Genomic DNA, 16,320 nt, shown 5'->3' on the forward strand with positions numbered 1-16,320 from the left:
GGAAAAGTATAACTAATTGAAAAGCAGACTACGCCACCCAGTTTCACTGAACGGAGAAATTTATACCAGACACGCTGGTTCGTGACCACAGAGGACAAGAGACGTGGATCAAAATACAAAAATACTCTTTTATTTTCTCAACAATAATTTAATATATAAAAACTTTGAGGTAGACAAGTTTTGCACTGTTAAGTGTGCACCAGGCCAAAAACAAAGAAAAACAAAAATAACAAAACAAAAACACTTTTGGGCTGAGGCTTGCCAGCAGGGAGCTAGCTGGGCAGTGAGTGTCCTAAGGTCACCCCACTCATTAAATTCCACTCCACACAACACTCACACTCACTAGGTGAAAGACACACAGGCGCCCACGGCAAAACACTCTGTGAAGGAACCACCACCAAAAGAGGACAGACAGCTAGCTCCTCTGCAAAGGGCGGGCCTTCAGCTCCTAAAAGAAACAAAAACACAATATAATACACCTTCACAGTTGGCTGCGAGCTTATGAAGTTATAATAAAACAAATTCAACAAAGAAATCAACAGTCTGCAAATTACTGAGCACCGTAGTTAGCCTGGCTGGTAGTGACCTAGAAAGTTCACAATGTGGCCATGTTACAACAGCCAAAGGCTATGAACCAAATGAAATAAACCACACAAAACACAATTAGACATTAAAATCACAGAAATAAAAAACCAGGCTTACAAGACAAAGAAATGTTGCTCACTTCACAATCTTCGAGGAACACACAGAGCAAAGGGCTCAAGGATAACCCAAAGGCTGGTGGTTATATATTAAGTGAGGCTAAATTATACCATCACATGCAGCTACGTCATGCATGGACGGACGGCTCGGAAGCTAGCCAGTAGCCACACACTAGTACAACCAGCTTTTATAACCATATGCAGATGCAATGTGAGCTAACGAAAACAAATAATGAATCACGATGATCACAGTGATATTAAATGGCAGCAGAAAACAACAGTGCCGTCTTAGCGACGTTATCAATGGAGCATTTTGCCTCCAGTCCACAATGATGAACCGCTCACAAGTGGTTTACTGCACTAAAAAGAGAGAACGATTAATGAATGAATTTAAGAAAAACCCCCACCTCAGGTAATTCAAGTGGTTAGATTTACCTACCCCGTAGTAGATCGCTAGACCCACAGAGGATTAAGTTACTCACACGCAGTCTCGTTCACAACAGGCAACCCGCCAGCGTACAGAGATGTTACATCCGTTCAAGCACATTAGCCGCACTCGGATAGGGACAGCCTGCACCCACAAGCAACGTCGCATTAATTCGGACAGTAACCTGGCTCCCACGGAACTGCACGCGCACAACAACAAAGTCTGTGACGATGACGTATAACCGGGTAACCTGAACTCCGCCTTAAATAAGCCAGGGGTGGCTGCCGATAGGCTGTCAGCCCCGTCACTCAACACAAATCACAGGGCGGAATCTAACCCGCCTTGCCACACCAGCCAGTGAAAAGCCCGTTTTCAGCTGCCTCTAATGCAGTGAATGCAGTTCAAAAGGTTAGAATAGGAAAGCTAGAATTGAACAATTACTTTAGTTTAATTGTTTTTTTATTATTTATGGGGCTTTTATGCCTTTAATGGCCAAGGCAGAGAAGATATGAATGCCATCACAGAAAGACAGGTACCTATGCCTTGGAAACTTATTTTCATAATTTAATGCTGTTTTTCCTTCATTTTTCTACAGCTCTGGAATGCCCTCCAAACAGCCATTACTCCATATGTGTGAGCTCCTGTCCGGAGACATGTCTGGGTATCAATGGACCCCCGGGCTGCGGTGAGAAGTGTGTAGAAGGCTGTGAGTGTGACCCTGGCTTCATCCTCAGTGACAGCAAATGTGTTCCTGTTAAAGACTGCGGCTGTGTGGACTCCTCAGGCTCCTACCATCCAGTGAGTTTAACGCTAAGGCTGACTGATGTAGCATTGACAAAACCTTGATTCAAACATTCATAAAAACACAGCAAACATGTCTTTTGATATTTAGGTAAATGAGAGCTGGTATCTGGAGGGCTGTAAAAAGTATTGCACATGTGAAGGTGGAGGAAATATTCACTGCTATGACACCAGCTGTCCTCCTAGTGAGAGCTGCCAGCTTCAAGATGGAGACTATGTCTGCAAACCAAGCGGTAACAATTACAGTACTGGTGTATACATGATAAAGTTTTGAGCACATGTACTGGTGCATTTACAAATCTCATCATATAATGAATATACACACGTGCAGATAAACAAACCAGTTGGCAATCCTGATATATCTAGAGCTTATCTTTCTGAATTGTACACCTTCATTTTTAATCTTCTCTTTAAATATAAGAAATGTTCTGTCTCTGGTGACCCTCAATACCTTCTTTGAAAAAGTACATCACTTGAGTACCTGCACATGGGTTCTTGCTCCTACACTATCAAGAAGTTGCACCTTATGTATAGTTACTGTAAGCAACTCTTCTTGTCTTCAAACAGTGATCTGCCCTCCAGACTCTGAGTACATTGATTGTGGCCCAGCCTGTATTCCTTCATGCTCAGCACCCTCTACTAACTGCTCTGGTTCTTGCATCAGTGGCTGCTTCTGTAAACCAGGATTTGTTTTCCGTGGCCGGCGCTGTGTTCCTATTGAGCAGTGTGGATGTCTGGATGAAGAAAACAATTACTTTGAGGTACATGAGTTGCATTTTTTGCATTGAGGATGCATTTTTTCCCCAGTTTTGGGACAGAAGCCTTTGCTCTAAAAATCTTGGTCTGTGTTTACTCTCAGCCCGGTGAGATCATATTTGGAGATGGCTGTTCCAAGTTGTGCCGCTGTGCTGGCAACTACACTTTCGACTGTGTGGACAACACCTGTGACCCTGTGACAGAAGAATGTCGGGAGGTTGGTGGAGTGCATGGCTGCTACCCTAAAGGTATTACAGAAAGCCACAACAATCTTCCATTAATCTATGATTATTTTTAAAGACAAGCTATCAGTTTACAGATTATCTAAGAATACACTCAAACAACATGCTAACTTCCAAACGCAAAACCATTTAATACAATCTTCTACTTTAAACACTTTTTTTTGAATTTATATCTTTGACACCAAGGGATTTTTCTCTCACAGGAACCTCCACCTGTATTGCTTCTGGTGACCCCCATTACACCACCTTTGATAACCGGCGCTATGACTTCATGGGAAACTGTTCTTACCTGATGTCCGAGCCTTGTAACAGCACAGACGTGCCTTACTTCGCTGTATACACAGACAATGAGAATCGCTTCAACAATCCTCATATCAGCTATGTAAAAGCAGTTCATGTCCATGCACTGGGAGTCATAGTGTCCATTCTGAAAGGAGGTATTGTGCAGGTAAGAGAAAAGAACATAGTTTTCAATATTAATGATTCATACACCATCATGTATACAATAGTAAATGTTATATATACATCTAATTTAGTGGCACTTTCAAATGGACAATTCTGTTTTCTGACTTTTCTCAGGTCAATGGTACCAATGTGAACATTCCTCTGAGTCCTGTCAGTGGTGTTGATATTTTTATGTCTGGCAAGCACTACACAGTGGCCTTGAACTTTGGAGTAACCGTACGTTACGATGGAAACCACTATATGGACATTAAAGTTATCAAGGAGTGAGTATGGTTCTTATTAAATTCTTCTTTTATAACTTGATTCACTTTTGAATATCTCTACATGCTTGTGATCATTTTACAGCTATGAGGACAAACTTTGTGGGCTGTGTGGGGACTACAACGGAGACTCTCAGGATGACTTCCAGACCCCAACTGGTGAACTGGTCCAAAGCCCAAATGACTTTGGCCACAGCTGGAACATAGACCCTGAGTAAGGCACTATGCTGTGACAACTAAAAGCCTTATCTCTATTAACTCAGATCATAGAGACATCACCTCTGATTCCTCCTTCAGGTGTAACAAGCCAGAGGTTGGTCCATCCACAGGGTGTACAGATGCTGAGGAGGAGTTGTATGAAGGGCCTGCTTACTGTGGTATCTTATTGAACAGCAATGGCCCATTTGCTGCTTGCCATCCAAAAATCAACCCCAATGTAAATGAAATCAAATCTGTTAATGCCTTTGAATTCGAATGCTTAATCAAAAAACAGATATTTACAGATCTTAACCCTGTGTGTATAGGGTTTCTTCAAAGACTGCTTGTTTGATGTTTGTGAGCTGGATGGTGCTCATTCTGCATTGTGTGAAGCAATAGAGTCATACGTCAATGAATGTCAGGACCGTGGCGTCACAATTGGACCCTGGAGAAACAGCACCTTCTGTCGTATGTCTGAAGAATAGATTGTCCTTAACCATAAACTCTGACAAAAATACAGACAAAATGATGATTCGCACTAACACACATTCTTCCTCTCCAGCTCTGAAATGCCCACCCAACAGTCACTTTGAATCATGTGCACCAGTTTGCCAGCCTTCCTGCAATCCAATTCCACCAAGTCAGTGCACCGGGCCTTGCTCTGAAGGATGTGTTTGTGACCCTGGATATATCCTCAGTGCTGGCCAGTGTGTGAAAGAAGATACATGTGGCTGCAGCTATAATGGACATTATTATAAGGTGAGGAAATTGAATGTGGTATCATTTAGGACAGAAATTGTTTGTTATAGTCCATCAATTATTTTTGATGACTTTTCTCTCTCTGTGGATTTAGCCAGGTGAAGAGTTCTTCACTAAGGACTGTGAGCTACAGTGTAAGTGCAACCCCCCATTTGTTACCTGTAGTGCTGCTGACTGCCCACCAATGGAACAATGTGGAGTACAGGATGGAGTAATTGGGTGTTACCCACAAGGTGAGTACTCTGGTTAACTCAGTTTCCATTCAGTTTTTAAACAACCATCCGTCCAATTTCAGACAGATTAAAGCAATGATGTCTTTTTAAAATAACTGTCTAACTTAAAATCATACAAATCCAATTTTTGCAATGCTGAACTAACAGATTTAGATGCAATTTTAGCTCTGCTTTGTCCAGCATGTATATCCATTAATGAGATAAAAACTGACATCAGCTTTGGGGACTGGCTCTAAAATGAAAGATATGATGTGAAATTAATCCTCCTAAATATTATATTATGTATATTTGGCTAGAGAGATGGACACTGTAGCTTGACTATGCTTGTGAATTTACTTTATATAATAGTATTCTGTGAGTTATATGATGTTGTATCACATGCAAACAGGTCAAAACATCAGCTTTTCATTATTTACAAACAGTGTACAACAGTAAACTATTTAAGTTCACACAATCTAAAGCTGGAAAATAGTTCATCAATCTCTTTTCTTATTCTCTCAGAGTCTCAAGACTGTATTATCTCTGGTGATCCTCATTATAACACCTTTGATGGCAAGTACTACAGCTACATGGGCACTTGTACCTACACTCTGGCCCGCACCTGCAAAAACAACACTGGTAAGCAATGGCCAAAGCCAACTATCAGCAGTGACATTAGAGTGCTTTGGTCATCAGCAGGTGCTATGAAGTGACAAACTATTGTATTCTTACTGCAGTACTACATTGTGAGGACCACAATGGAAATAAGCCTATGGCTTTTTTGTGTATTTTATCCTCGAAAGTTTTTTTTAAAAAGATGTGTATGAATTGCTCTTTTGGGCTTGATTGTACTTGTTTTAAATATATTGTCAAATAAATCAAATCAAATCAAATACTATTGATAAAATGTATATTAAAAGTCCCCTAAATTAACTTAAAAAGTAATTTCAAACAAGAATATACATGCACAGCTTCAAAAATAACTATTACTATCACTTCACACTATCTTGGGACTGCAGGCCCCTGGTTCTCCATTGAGGCCAAGAATGAGGAGAGAGGCATTTCTGGCGTTTCTTACCTGAGGAAACTGTACGTGACTGTGGACGGCATCACAGTGACAATGATGAAAAACAGGAGAACTCTGGTCAGTATCCACAGCAGCTGGCTTCATTAAACCATAACTGAAGTCATTCTCTTACTTGATATCAAGGATTGAGATTTTTAATAAATGGCCAAATTATATTTTCGTCTCTCTTAGATTATAATCTCTGGGATTGTGTTATTGCACATAACAGTTTTGAGACATAACTCTTGTCTCAAATATTTTCTCGAAAGTGTTCCTATTCTGTTCATAGTAACGTAATCCCTATGTCAATGTGTCTGTTTTACTAGAATAATCTTGCTTTTAAAGGAAAAAAAGTCATTAGCCTTCAATCCACCTCTGGTTATCTCTTTTCCACACACAGGTGAATGGACTCAGGGTGTCTCTCCCTCACTACCCATCTCCGCTCATTTCACTGTCTGTTGCTGGACAATATGTAATCCTCACAACTCCGTTCGGCCTGAAGGTGCAGTGGGACGGCAATCATTACGCTAAAATCTCTGTTCCCAGGTACTCAAACTATGAAAACATCCTGACGAAGTTTATGCATCATTCTGACCTGAAGCATTTGACAGGAAACACTAAGAACCACAATGATTGTTAAGGGTTGCAGATCTTAAGTAAATCCTCTAAAAGAAAAATCAGAAAGCTTCTCTGGGAAAATTTTTATTTTTACATTAATCTCTCTTTTTATTCCTCTCTCACTAATTTTATCAGTTCCTACTATGACCAGATGTGTGGCCTGTGTGGGGACTATGATGGAAACCCCAATAATGATTTCACTAAGCCTGATGGCTCCCAAACCGACAGCTCAAATCAGTTTGGCGACAGCTGGAAAACTGATGAGGATGAGGATGCAACGTCAGTAACTTTCACTCTTCTTCATAATCAGACTGTTTTTTTTAGGATTAAGTTAACTTCCCATGCTCAATAATGTCAGTGTTGATCACTTCAGATCTGTGTTGTGTTTTCAGGTGCAAGCCTGACCCCGGGCCTCAACCTCCCTGCGATCCTGTGCTGGAGGGCGTCGTGTCGAACCCAGAGAACTGTGGGAGAATTACTGACACAAATGGAGCATTTAGGTTAGGATTTACCAAACTACAAAAACAAAATGTTGAATCATTAAATTTGAAATTAATCATAAGGAATAAGCACGCTGTGTTATTCATACGGATTCTAGCATGAGACAATGAAGGTCTTTTAATGCTTAATAATTGTCCACTTTCTCTCATACTTGCTCCTCACAGGGACTGTATAAAGGTGGTGAACCCGTTGCCTTACTTCCAGAGCTGTGTGTTTGATATGTGCCGTTATCAGGGGCTTCAACAGGTCCTTTGTGACCAGCTTCAGGCTTACACTGATGCTTGCCTGAGTGCAGGTGCACCTGTCCATCCGTGGAGGGAGCCAGACTTCTGTCGTGAGTCATTCTCTCATTTAGTGAAGTGACATTCAGCCAAGTATGGTGACCCATACTCAGAATTTGTGCTCTGCATTTAACCCATCCAAAATGCACACACACAGAGCAGTGAACACACACACACACTGTGAGCACACACCCGGAGCAGTGGGCAGCCATTTATGCTGCGGCGCCCGGGGAGCAGTTGGGGGTTTGATGCCTTGCTCAAGGGCACCTAAGTCGTGGTATTGAAGGTGGAGAGAGAACTGTACATGCACTCCCCCCACCCACAATTCCTGCCGGCCCGGGACTCAAACTCACAACCTTTCGATTGGGAGTCCGACTCTCTAACCATTAGGCCACGACTTCCCCACGACTTTTATTGTATCAAACTGGATTAAGGTATAGGAAATATGGGAACAGGAAAGCTAAAATTGAATAATTACTTTAGCCTTATTATTTTTATTATTTATGGGGCTTTTATGCCTTTAATGGCCAAGGCAGAGAAGGCAGGAATGCCATCACAGAAAGACAGGTACCTATGCCTTGGAAACTTATTTTCATAATTTAATGCTGTTTTTCCTTCATTTTTCTACAGCTCTGGAATGCCCTCCAAACAGCCATTACTCCATATGTGTGAGCTCCTGTCCGGAGACATGTCTGGGTATCAATGGACCCCCGGGCTGCGGTGAGAAGTGTGTAGAAGGCTGTGAGTGTGACCCTGGCTTCATCCTCAGTGACAGCAAATGTGTTCCTGTTAAAGACTGCGGCTGTGTGGACTCCTCAGGCTCCTACCATCCAGTGAGTTTAACGCTAAGGCTGACTGATGTAGCATTGACAAAACCTTGATTCAAACATTCATAAAAACACAGCAAACATGTCTTTTGATATTTAGGTAAATGAGAGCTGGTATCTGGAGGGCTGTAAACAGTATTGCACATGTGAAGGTGGAGGAAATATTCACTGCTATGACACCAGCTGTCCTCCTAGTGAGAGCTGCCAGCTTCAAGATGGAGACTATGTCTGCAAACCAAGCGGTAACAATTACAGTACTGGTGTATACATGATAAAGTTTTGAGCACATGTACTGGTGCATTTACAAATCTCATCATATAATGAATATACACACGTGCAGATAAACAAACCAGTTGACAATCCTGATATATCTAGAGCTTATCTTTCTGAATTGTACACCTTCATTTTTATCCTTCTCTTTAAATATAAGACATTTTCTATTTCTGGTGACCCTCAATACCTTCTTTGATAAAGTACATCACTTGAGTACCTGCACATGGGTTCTTGCTCCTACACTATCAAGAAGTTGCACCTTATGTATAGTTACTGTAAGCAACTCTTCTTGTCTTCAAACAGTGATCTGCCCTCCAGACTCTGAGTACATTGATTGTGGCCCAGCCTGTATTCCTTCATGCTCAGCACCCTCTACTAACTGCTCTGGTTCTTGCATCAGTGGCTGCTTCTGTAAACCAGGATTTGTTTTCCGTGGCCGGCGCTGTGTTCCTATTGAGCAGTGTGGATGTCTGGATGAAGAAAACAATTACTTTGAGGTACATGAGTTGTCATTGTTGTGAGGATGCATTTTTTCCCCAGTTTTGGGACAGAAGCCTTTGCTCTAAAAATCTTGGTCTGTGTTTACTCTCAGCCCGGTGAGATCATATTTGGAGATGGCTGTTCCAAGTTGTGCCGCTGTGCTGGCAACTACACTTTCGACTGTGTGGACAACACCTGTGACCCTGTGACAGAAGAATGTCGGGAGGTTGGTGGAGTGCATGGCTGCTACCCTAAAGGTATTACAGAAAGCCACAACAATCTTCCATTAATCTATGATTATTTTTACGGACAAGCTATCAGTTTACAGATTATCTAAGAATACACTCAAACAACATGCTAACTTCCAAATGCAAAGCCATTTAATACAATCTACTACTTTAAGCACTTTTTTTTGAATTTATATCTTTGACACCAAGGGATTTTTCTCTCACAGGAACCTCCACCTGTATTGCTTCTGGTGACCCCCATTACACCACCTTTGATAACCGGCGCTATGACTTCATGGGAAACTGTTCTTACCTGATGTCCGAGCCTTGTAACAGCACAGACGTGCCTTACTTCGCTGTATACACAGACAATGAGAATCGCTTCAACAATCCTCATATCAGCTATGTAAAAGCAGTTCATGTCCATGCACTGGGAGTCATAGTGTCCATTCTGAAAGGAGGTATTGTGCAGGTAAGAGAAAAGAACATAGTTTTCAATATTAATGATTCATACACCATCATGTATACAATAGTAAATGTTATATATACATCTAATTTAGTGGCACTTTCAAATGGACAATTCTGTTTTCTGACTTTTCTCAGGTCAATGGTACCAATGTGAACATTCCTCTGAGTCCTGTCAGTGGTGTTGATATTTTTATGTCTGGCAAGCACTACACAGTGGCCTTGAACTTTGGAGTAACCGTACGTTACGATGGAAACCACTATATGGACATTAAAGTTATCAAGGAGTGAGTATGGTTCTTATTAAATTCTTCTTTTATAACTTGATTCACTTTTGAATATCTCTACATGCTTGTGATCATTTTACAGCTATGAGGACAAACTTTGTGGGCTGTGTGGGGACTACAACGGAGACTCTCAGGATGACTTCCAGACCCCAACTGGTGAACTGGTCCAAAGCCCAAATGACTTTGGCCACAGCTGGAACATAGACCCTGAGTAAGGCACTATGCTGTGACAACTAAAAGCCTTATCTCTATTAACTCAGATCATAGAGACATCACCTCTGATTCCTCCTTCAGGTGTAACAAGCCAGAGGTTGGTCCATCCACAGGGTGTACAGATGCTGAGGAGGAGTTGTATGAAGGGCCTGCTTACTGTGGTATCTTATTGAACAGCAATGGCCCATTTGCTGCTTGCCATCCAAAAATCAACCCCAATGTAAATGAAATCAAATCTGTTAATGCCTTTGAATTCGAATGCTTAATCAAAAAACAGATATTTACAGATCTTAACCCTGTGTGTATAGGGTTTCTTCAAAGACTGCTTGTTTGATGTTTGTGAGCTGGATGGTGCTCATTCTGCATTGTGTGAAGCAATAGAGTCATACGTCAATGAATGTCAGGACCGTGGCGTCACAATTGGACCCTGGAGAAACAGCACCTTCTGTCGTATGTCTGAAGAATAGATTGTCCTTAACCATAAACTCTGACAAAAATACAGACAAAATGATGATTCGCACTAACACACATTCTTCCTCTCCAGCTCTGAAATGCCCACCCAACAGTCACTTTGAATCATGTGCACCAGTTTGCCAGCCTTCCTGCAATCCAATTCCACCAAGTCAGTGCACCGGGCCTTGCTCTGAAGGATGTGTTTGTGACCCTGGATATATCCTCAGTGCTGGCCAGTGTGTGAAAGAAGATACATGTGGCTGCAGCTATAATGGACATTATTATAAGGTGAGGAAATTGAATGTGGTATCATTTAGGACAGAAATTGTTTGTTATAGTCCATCAATTATTTTTGATGACTTTTCTCTCTCTGTGGATTTAGCCAGGTGAAGAGTTCTTCACTAAGGACTGTGAGCTACAGTGTAAGTGCAACCCCCCATTTGTTACCTGTAGTGCTGCTGACTGCCCACCAATGGAACAATGTGGAGTACAGGATGGAGTAATTGGGTGTTACCCACAAGGTGAGTACTCTGGTTAACTCAGTTTCCATTCAGTTTTTAAACAACCATCCGTCCAATTTCAGACAGATTAAAGCAATGATGTCTTTTTAAAATAACTGTCTAACTTAAAATCATACAAATCCAATTTTTGCAATGCTGAACTAACAGATTTAGATGCAATTTTAGCTCTGCTTTGTCCAGCATGTATATCCATTAATGAGATAAAAACTGACATCAGCTTTGGGGACTGGCTCTAAAATGAAAGATATGATGTGAAATTAATCCTCCTAAATATTATATTATGTATATTTGGCTAGAGAGATGGACACTGTAGCTTGACTATGCTTGTGAATTTACTTTATATAATAGTATTCTGTGAGTTATATGATGTTGTATCACATGCAAACAGGTCAAAACATCAGCTTTTCATTATTTACAAACAGTGTACAACAGTAAACTATTTAAGTTCACACAATCTAAAGCTGGAAAATAGTTCATCAATCTCTTTTCTTATTCTCTCAGAGTCTCAAGACTGTATTATCTCTGGTGATCCTCATTATAACACCTTTGATGGCAAGTACTACAGCTACATGGGCACTTGTACCTACACTCTGGCCCGCACCTGCAAAAACAACACTGGTAAGCAATGGCCAAAGCCAACTATCAGCAGTGACATTAGAGTGCTTTGGTCATCAGCAGGTGCTATGAAGTGACAAACTATTGTATTCTTACTATTGATAAAATGTATATTAAAAGTCCCCTAAATTAACTTAAAAAGTAATTTCAAACAAGAATATACATGCACGGCTTCAAAAATAACTATTACTATCACTTCACACTATCTTGGGACTGCAGGCCCCTGGTTCTCCATTGAGGCCAAGAATGAGGAGAGAGGCATTTCTGGCGTTTCTTACCTGAGGAAACTGTACGTGACTGTGGACGGCATCACAGTGACAATGATGAAAAACAGGAGAACTCTGGTCAGTATCCACAGCAGCTGGCTTCATTAAACCATAACTGAAGTCATTCTCTTACTTGATATCAAGGATTGAGATTTTTAGTAAATAGTCACAATATATTTTAGTCTCTCTTAGATTATAATCTCTGGGATTGTGTTATTGCAGATAATAGTTCTGAGACATAACTTTTGTCTTAAATATTTTCTTAATAATAGTTAGTGTTCCTAATCTGTTCATAGTAACATTATCCCTATGTCAATGTGTCTGTTTTACTAGAATAATCTTGCTTTTAAAGAAAAAAAAGTAATTAGCCTTCAATCCACCTCTGGTTATCTCTTTTCCACACACAGGTGAATGGACTCAGGGTGTCTCTCCCTCACTACCCATCTCCGCTCATTTCACTGTCTGTTGCTGGACAATATGTAATCCTCACAACTCCGTTCGGCCTGAAGGTGCAGTGGGACGGCAATCATTACGCTAAAATCTCTGTTCCCAGGTAAACAAAATGTGAAAAACATCTCACTGGAATATATGCACAGTACTGATGGTATTTTGCAGAAAACACTAAGACTCACAATGATTAAGGGTTGTAGATCTTCAGTATAGTATAGTATATATTAATTTAATGCCATGACAGCATCAATGCTATTTTCAAGGTAAAAACAAACAAACATACAAATATATTAAATACAATAAAAACCAGCAAGCAAACAAACATAAGTTATATCACACAAGATTTTTTACATTAACATATGATAAAATTTGAAGAAAAAAAATCCTGGCAAAATTTTACGAAATAACTCAAGTGAGTTAACTTCATAAAAGTGTTATATCTGTACATTAAAAGCTAGACAGTCCAATAAAATGTGTTTAACAGAAAAGGGGAAACCTGCTTTAGTAGGTGACATCTGATAAATACGAGTTGATCTAATGCAGATCTTCAGTAAAATCTGCAAAAGAAAGTTCAAAAAGCATCTCTGGGGAAATGAATGTCTTTATATTAATCTCTTTTTGTTTCTCATTTTATCAGTTCCTACTATGACCAGATGTGTGGCCTGTGTGGGGACTATGATGGAAACCCCAATAATGATTTCACTAAGCCTGATGGCTCCCAAACCGACAGCTCAAATCAGTTTGGCGACAGCTGGAAAACTGATGAGGATGAGGATGCAACGTCAGTAACTTTCACTCTTCTTCATAATCAGGCATTTTTTTTAAGGATTAAGTTAACTTCCCATGCTCAATAATGTCAGTGTTGATCACTTCAGATCTGTGTTGTGTTTTCAGGTGCAAGCCTGACCCCGGGCCTCAACCTCCCTGCGATCCTGTGCTGGAGGGCGTCGTGTCGAACCCAGAGAACTGTGGGAGAATTACTGACACAAATGGAGCATTTAGGTTAGGATTTACCAAACTACAAAAACAAAATGTTGAATCATTCAATTTGAAATGAATCGTAAGGAATAAGCACGCTGTGTTATTCATACGGATTCTAGCATGAGACAATGAAGGTCTTTTAATGCTTAATAATTGTCCACTTTCTCTCATACTTGCTCCTCACAGGGACTGTATAAAGGTGGTGAACCCGTTGCCTTACTTCCAGAGCTGTGTGTTTGATATGTGCCGTTATCAGGGGCTTCAACAGGTCCTTTGTGACCAGCTTCAGGCTTACACTGATGCTTGCCTGAGTGCAGGTGCACCTGTCCATCCGTGGAGGGAGCCAGACTTCTGTCGTGAGTCATTCTCTCATTTATTGTATCAAACTGCACAAGGTGTACGGTTTGAGAAATGGTTTGAGCATAAAATAAAGCAGCAAAATTTGACATCTTATATCTCTGCAAGAATCACATTTCACATTGCCAGCCAGTGAAAAGCCCGTTTTCAGCTGCCTCTAATGCAGTGAATGCAGTTCAAAAGGTTAGAATAGGAAAGCTAGAATTGAACAATTACTTTAGTTTAATTGTTTTTATTATTTATGGGGCTTTTATGCCTTTAATGGCCAAGGCAGAGAATGCAGGAATGCCATCACAGAAAGACAGGTACCTATGCCTTGGAAACTTATTTTCATAATTTAATGCTGTTTTTCCTTCATTTTTCTACAGCTCTGGAATGCCCTCCAAACAGCCATTACTCCATATGTGTGAGCTCCTGTCCGGAGACATGTCTGGGTATCAATGGACCCCCGGGCTGCGGTGAGAAGTGTGTAGAAGGCTGTGAGTGTGACCCTGGCTTCATCCTCAGTGACAGCAAATGTGTTCCTGTTAAAGACTGCGGCTGTGTGGACTCCTCAGGCTCCTACCATCCAGTGAGTTTAACGCTAAGGCTGACCCATGCAGTTCTGGGGCCATAGGCAAGATTATGAAAATGACCCCTGGAGTAGGGAAGTTGGGAAGTTTTGATTAAAATATCCAAAGAACCACTACAAACACAACGAGTAAACTAAAAACATACATTTCTCTTCATGACATTATTCATCATTTTAGCTTTTGTAGTTCACCTAAATAGCAGTTAAGTGAAATTATATATTAAAGATAGAAGGAAAGTTAGTGTAATTTATACCTTTTCACTCTAATTTTTAGGCTTGTTGTAAGCTTGTCATTCTTGCAAGAAAATGACAAGCAAGCTGTCCAAATGTGCTTTAAACACTACACAGCAAAAGCAACAACTCAAATAGCCAAACAACAAGCTCTTCCATATATTTATTTAGCTATAAAAATAATGACATTTTATGGCTATATCAGACAAATTAATATAAAATATAAATATATAACATTCATCAACTTTATATTTTATTACAGTTCGGTTGAGTTAAAATGCTTTATTAATCCCTGCACAAAACAACATGACAATTGTCGCCACCTACTGGACGAATTAGTCTCGATTCGAATCGATGCAAGAAACTTTTGGTAAACCGATTAAAATGAGTCGAGTTACTGTGATCAATCAAAACCCATGCTAGTAGCGTCTATATTACCTATTGCTTAAAACGCAATGCAGAATATAATATGTTAATGTTCAAAAACAGGAGAAATGCTTGATTTGTGGATTTCTAACACATACCTATCAATGTGGCCGTATTTAGGTAAATGAGAGCTGGTATCTGGAGGGCTGTACACAGAAGTGCACATGTGAGGGTGGAGGAAATATACAGTGTTACAACACCAGTTGTCTTCCTACTGAAAGCTGCCAACTTCAAGATGGAGACTATGGCTGCAAACCACTTGGTAACAAATATAAACTAGTCTACACATTGTATAATTTTTAGCATCTTATCACATAAAAAAACACGCAGATCTGCACAAACCGGTTGATAAATAGAACTAAACTTTTATCTCTCCAATTTTTATCTCTTTCTGTTTTAGGTACAGGCATTTGCTCAGTTTCTGGTGACCCTCATTATAACACCTTTGACGATAAAGTACATCACTTCATGGGTGCCTGTTCCTACATTCTCACCAAGCCCTGTAATGAGACCTCAGGCTTGCCATACTTCTCTGTGGAGACACAGAACGAGCACAGAGACAATAATAAGAAAGTATCTTATGTAAGATCTGTCATCATCAATGTGCATGACACAACAGTCATTTTGGACAAAGGTCGCAAAGTTCAGGTAAGGGACATTTCTAAGGTTTGTGAGACATAAATAACATATTACAGGAGATCAGAACAGCAGTCCAATCATGTCCCTACCTTATTTGTACATCCTGCAGGTGAATGGAGTTCAGGTTACTGTGCCTGTCACACTTTCAAATGGTATTAAGATCTTTCTAAGTGGCAAATTTGTGGTGCTCGAGACAGACTTCGGATTGCGTGTCCGTTTTGATGGAAACCATCATGCAGATGTCACCTTGCCTTCCTCTTACAGCGGACTGTTATGTGGACTCTGTGGTAAGGACTGCAAATTCAGATATCTAACTAAATAATGAAGATTCAAGAGCTACTTAATACTGCTACTAACCAAAGTTTGATGTCAGTCATTTTAACAATAATATTTTTACAGGAAATTATAATGGTAATCCTAATGATGACAACATCAAGCCAGATGGAACGCCGACGGACAGCACCAATGAGCTTGGAGAAAGCTGGCAGGTGCCAGACGACAGACCTGAGTAAGTAAAAGCATATTTAATTGTGTACTGCACCAATAATAGTAAGATTTCATTAATTTTGTTTCTAAATATGCTCTTTTTTATCATTGAAGTTTTTATCATTCATGCCTGTTCCTATCTCGCACAGTTGTACTCACGGTGGAGGAGACATTGAATGTGATGACAAGATCCAGAATGAAGCACAGAAGCCTACTAGCTGTGGCATGATCACCGACCCCAATGGTGGGACACACATGCATTTAA

At 40.4% G+C, this 16,320-nt stretch overlaps 1 protein-coding gene across 1 annotated transcript in view; it reads left to right on the forward strand.

Annotated features, from left to right (window-relative positions):
* Positions 1-16,320, forward strand: part of LOC132098634 (IgGFc-binding protein-like) — a 46,657-nt gene that overhangs the window by 21,645 nt on the left and 8,692 nt on the right. Inside the window, exons 43-82 of the mRNA XM_059504711.1 lie at positions 1,724-1,926; positions 2,021-2,162; positions 2,497-2,690; positions 2,789-2,933; positions 3,131-3,375; positions 3,507-3,655; positions 3,738-3,866; positions 3,950-4,088; positions 4,177-4,318; positions 4,413-4,609; positions 4,704-4,842; positions 5,344-5,460; positions 5,841-5,965; positions 6,288-6,433; positions 6,641-6,784; positions 6,898-7,005; positions 7,171-7,340; positions 7,918-8,120; positions 8,215-8,356; positions 8,691-8,884; positions 8,980-9,124; positions 9,322-9,566; positions 9,698-9,846; positions 9,929-10,057; positions 10,141-10,279; positions 10,368-10,509; positions 10,604-10,800; positions 10,895-11,033; positions 11,535-11,651; positions 11,868-11,992; positions 12,322-12,467; positions 13,002-13,145; positions 13,259-13,366; positions 13,532-13,701; positions 14,071-14,273; positions 15,051-15,192; positions 15,331-15,578; positions 15,679-15,856; positions 15,969-16,077; positions 16,205-16,299. Of these exons, the coding sequence (XP_059360694.1) occupies positions 1,724-1,926; positions 2,021-2,162; positions 2,497-2,690; positions 2,789-2,933; positions 3,131-3,375; positions 3,507-3,655; positions 3,738-3,866; positions 3,950-4,088; positions 4,177-4,318; positions 4,413-4,609; positions 4,704-4,842; positions 5,344-5,460; positions 5,841-5,965; positions 6,288-6,433; positions 6,641-6,784; positions 6,898-7,005; positions 7,171-7,340; positions 7,918-8,120; positions 8,215-8,356; positions 8,691-8,884; positions 8,980-9,124; positions 9,322-9,566; positions 9,698-9,846; positions 9,929-10,057; positions 10,141-10,279; positions 10,368-10,509; positions 10,604-10,800; positions 10,895-11,033; positions 11,535-11,651; positions 11,868-11,992; positions 12,322-12,467; positions 13,002-13,145; positions 13,259-13,366; positions 13,532-13,701; positions 14,071-14,273; positions 15,051-15,192; positions 15,331-15,578; positions 15,679-15,856; positions 15,969-16,077; positions 16,205-16,299 (6,243 nt within the window). The remainder of the gene's footprint in view (positions 1-1,723; positions 1,927-2,020; positions 2,163-2,496; positions 2,691-2,788; positions 2,934-3,130; positions 3,376-3,506; positions 3,656-3,737; positions 3,867-3,949; positions 4,089-4,176; positions 4,319-4,412; positions 4,610-4,703; positions 4,843-5,343; positions 5,461-5,840; positions 5,966-6,287; positions 6,434-6,640; positions 6,785-6,897; positions 7,006-7,170; positions 7,341-7,917; positions 8,121-8,214; positions 8,357-8,690; positions 8,885-8,979; positions 9,125-9,321; positions 9,567-9,697; positions 9,847-9,928; positions 10,058-10,140; positions 10,280-10,367; positions 10,510-10,603; positions 10,801-10,894; positions 11,034-11,534; positions 11,652-11,867; positions 11,993-12,321; positions 12,468-13,001; positions 13,146-13,258; positions 13,367-13,531; positions 13,702-14,070; positions 14,274-15,050; positions 15,193-15,330; positions 15,579-15,678; positions 15,857-15,968; positions 16,078-16,204; positions 16,300-16,320) is intronic.

The sequence above is a fragment of the Carassius carassius genome, chromosome 2 (assembly GCF_963082965.1).
Source record: "Carassius carassius chromosome 2, fCarCar2.1, whole genome shotgun sequence".
Lineage (NCBI taxonomy): Eukaryota > Metazoa > Chordata > Actinopteri > Cypriniformes > Cyprinidae > Carassius > Carassius carassius.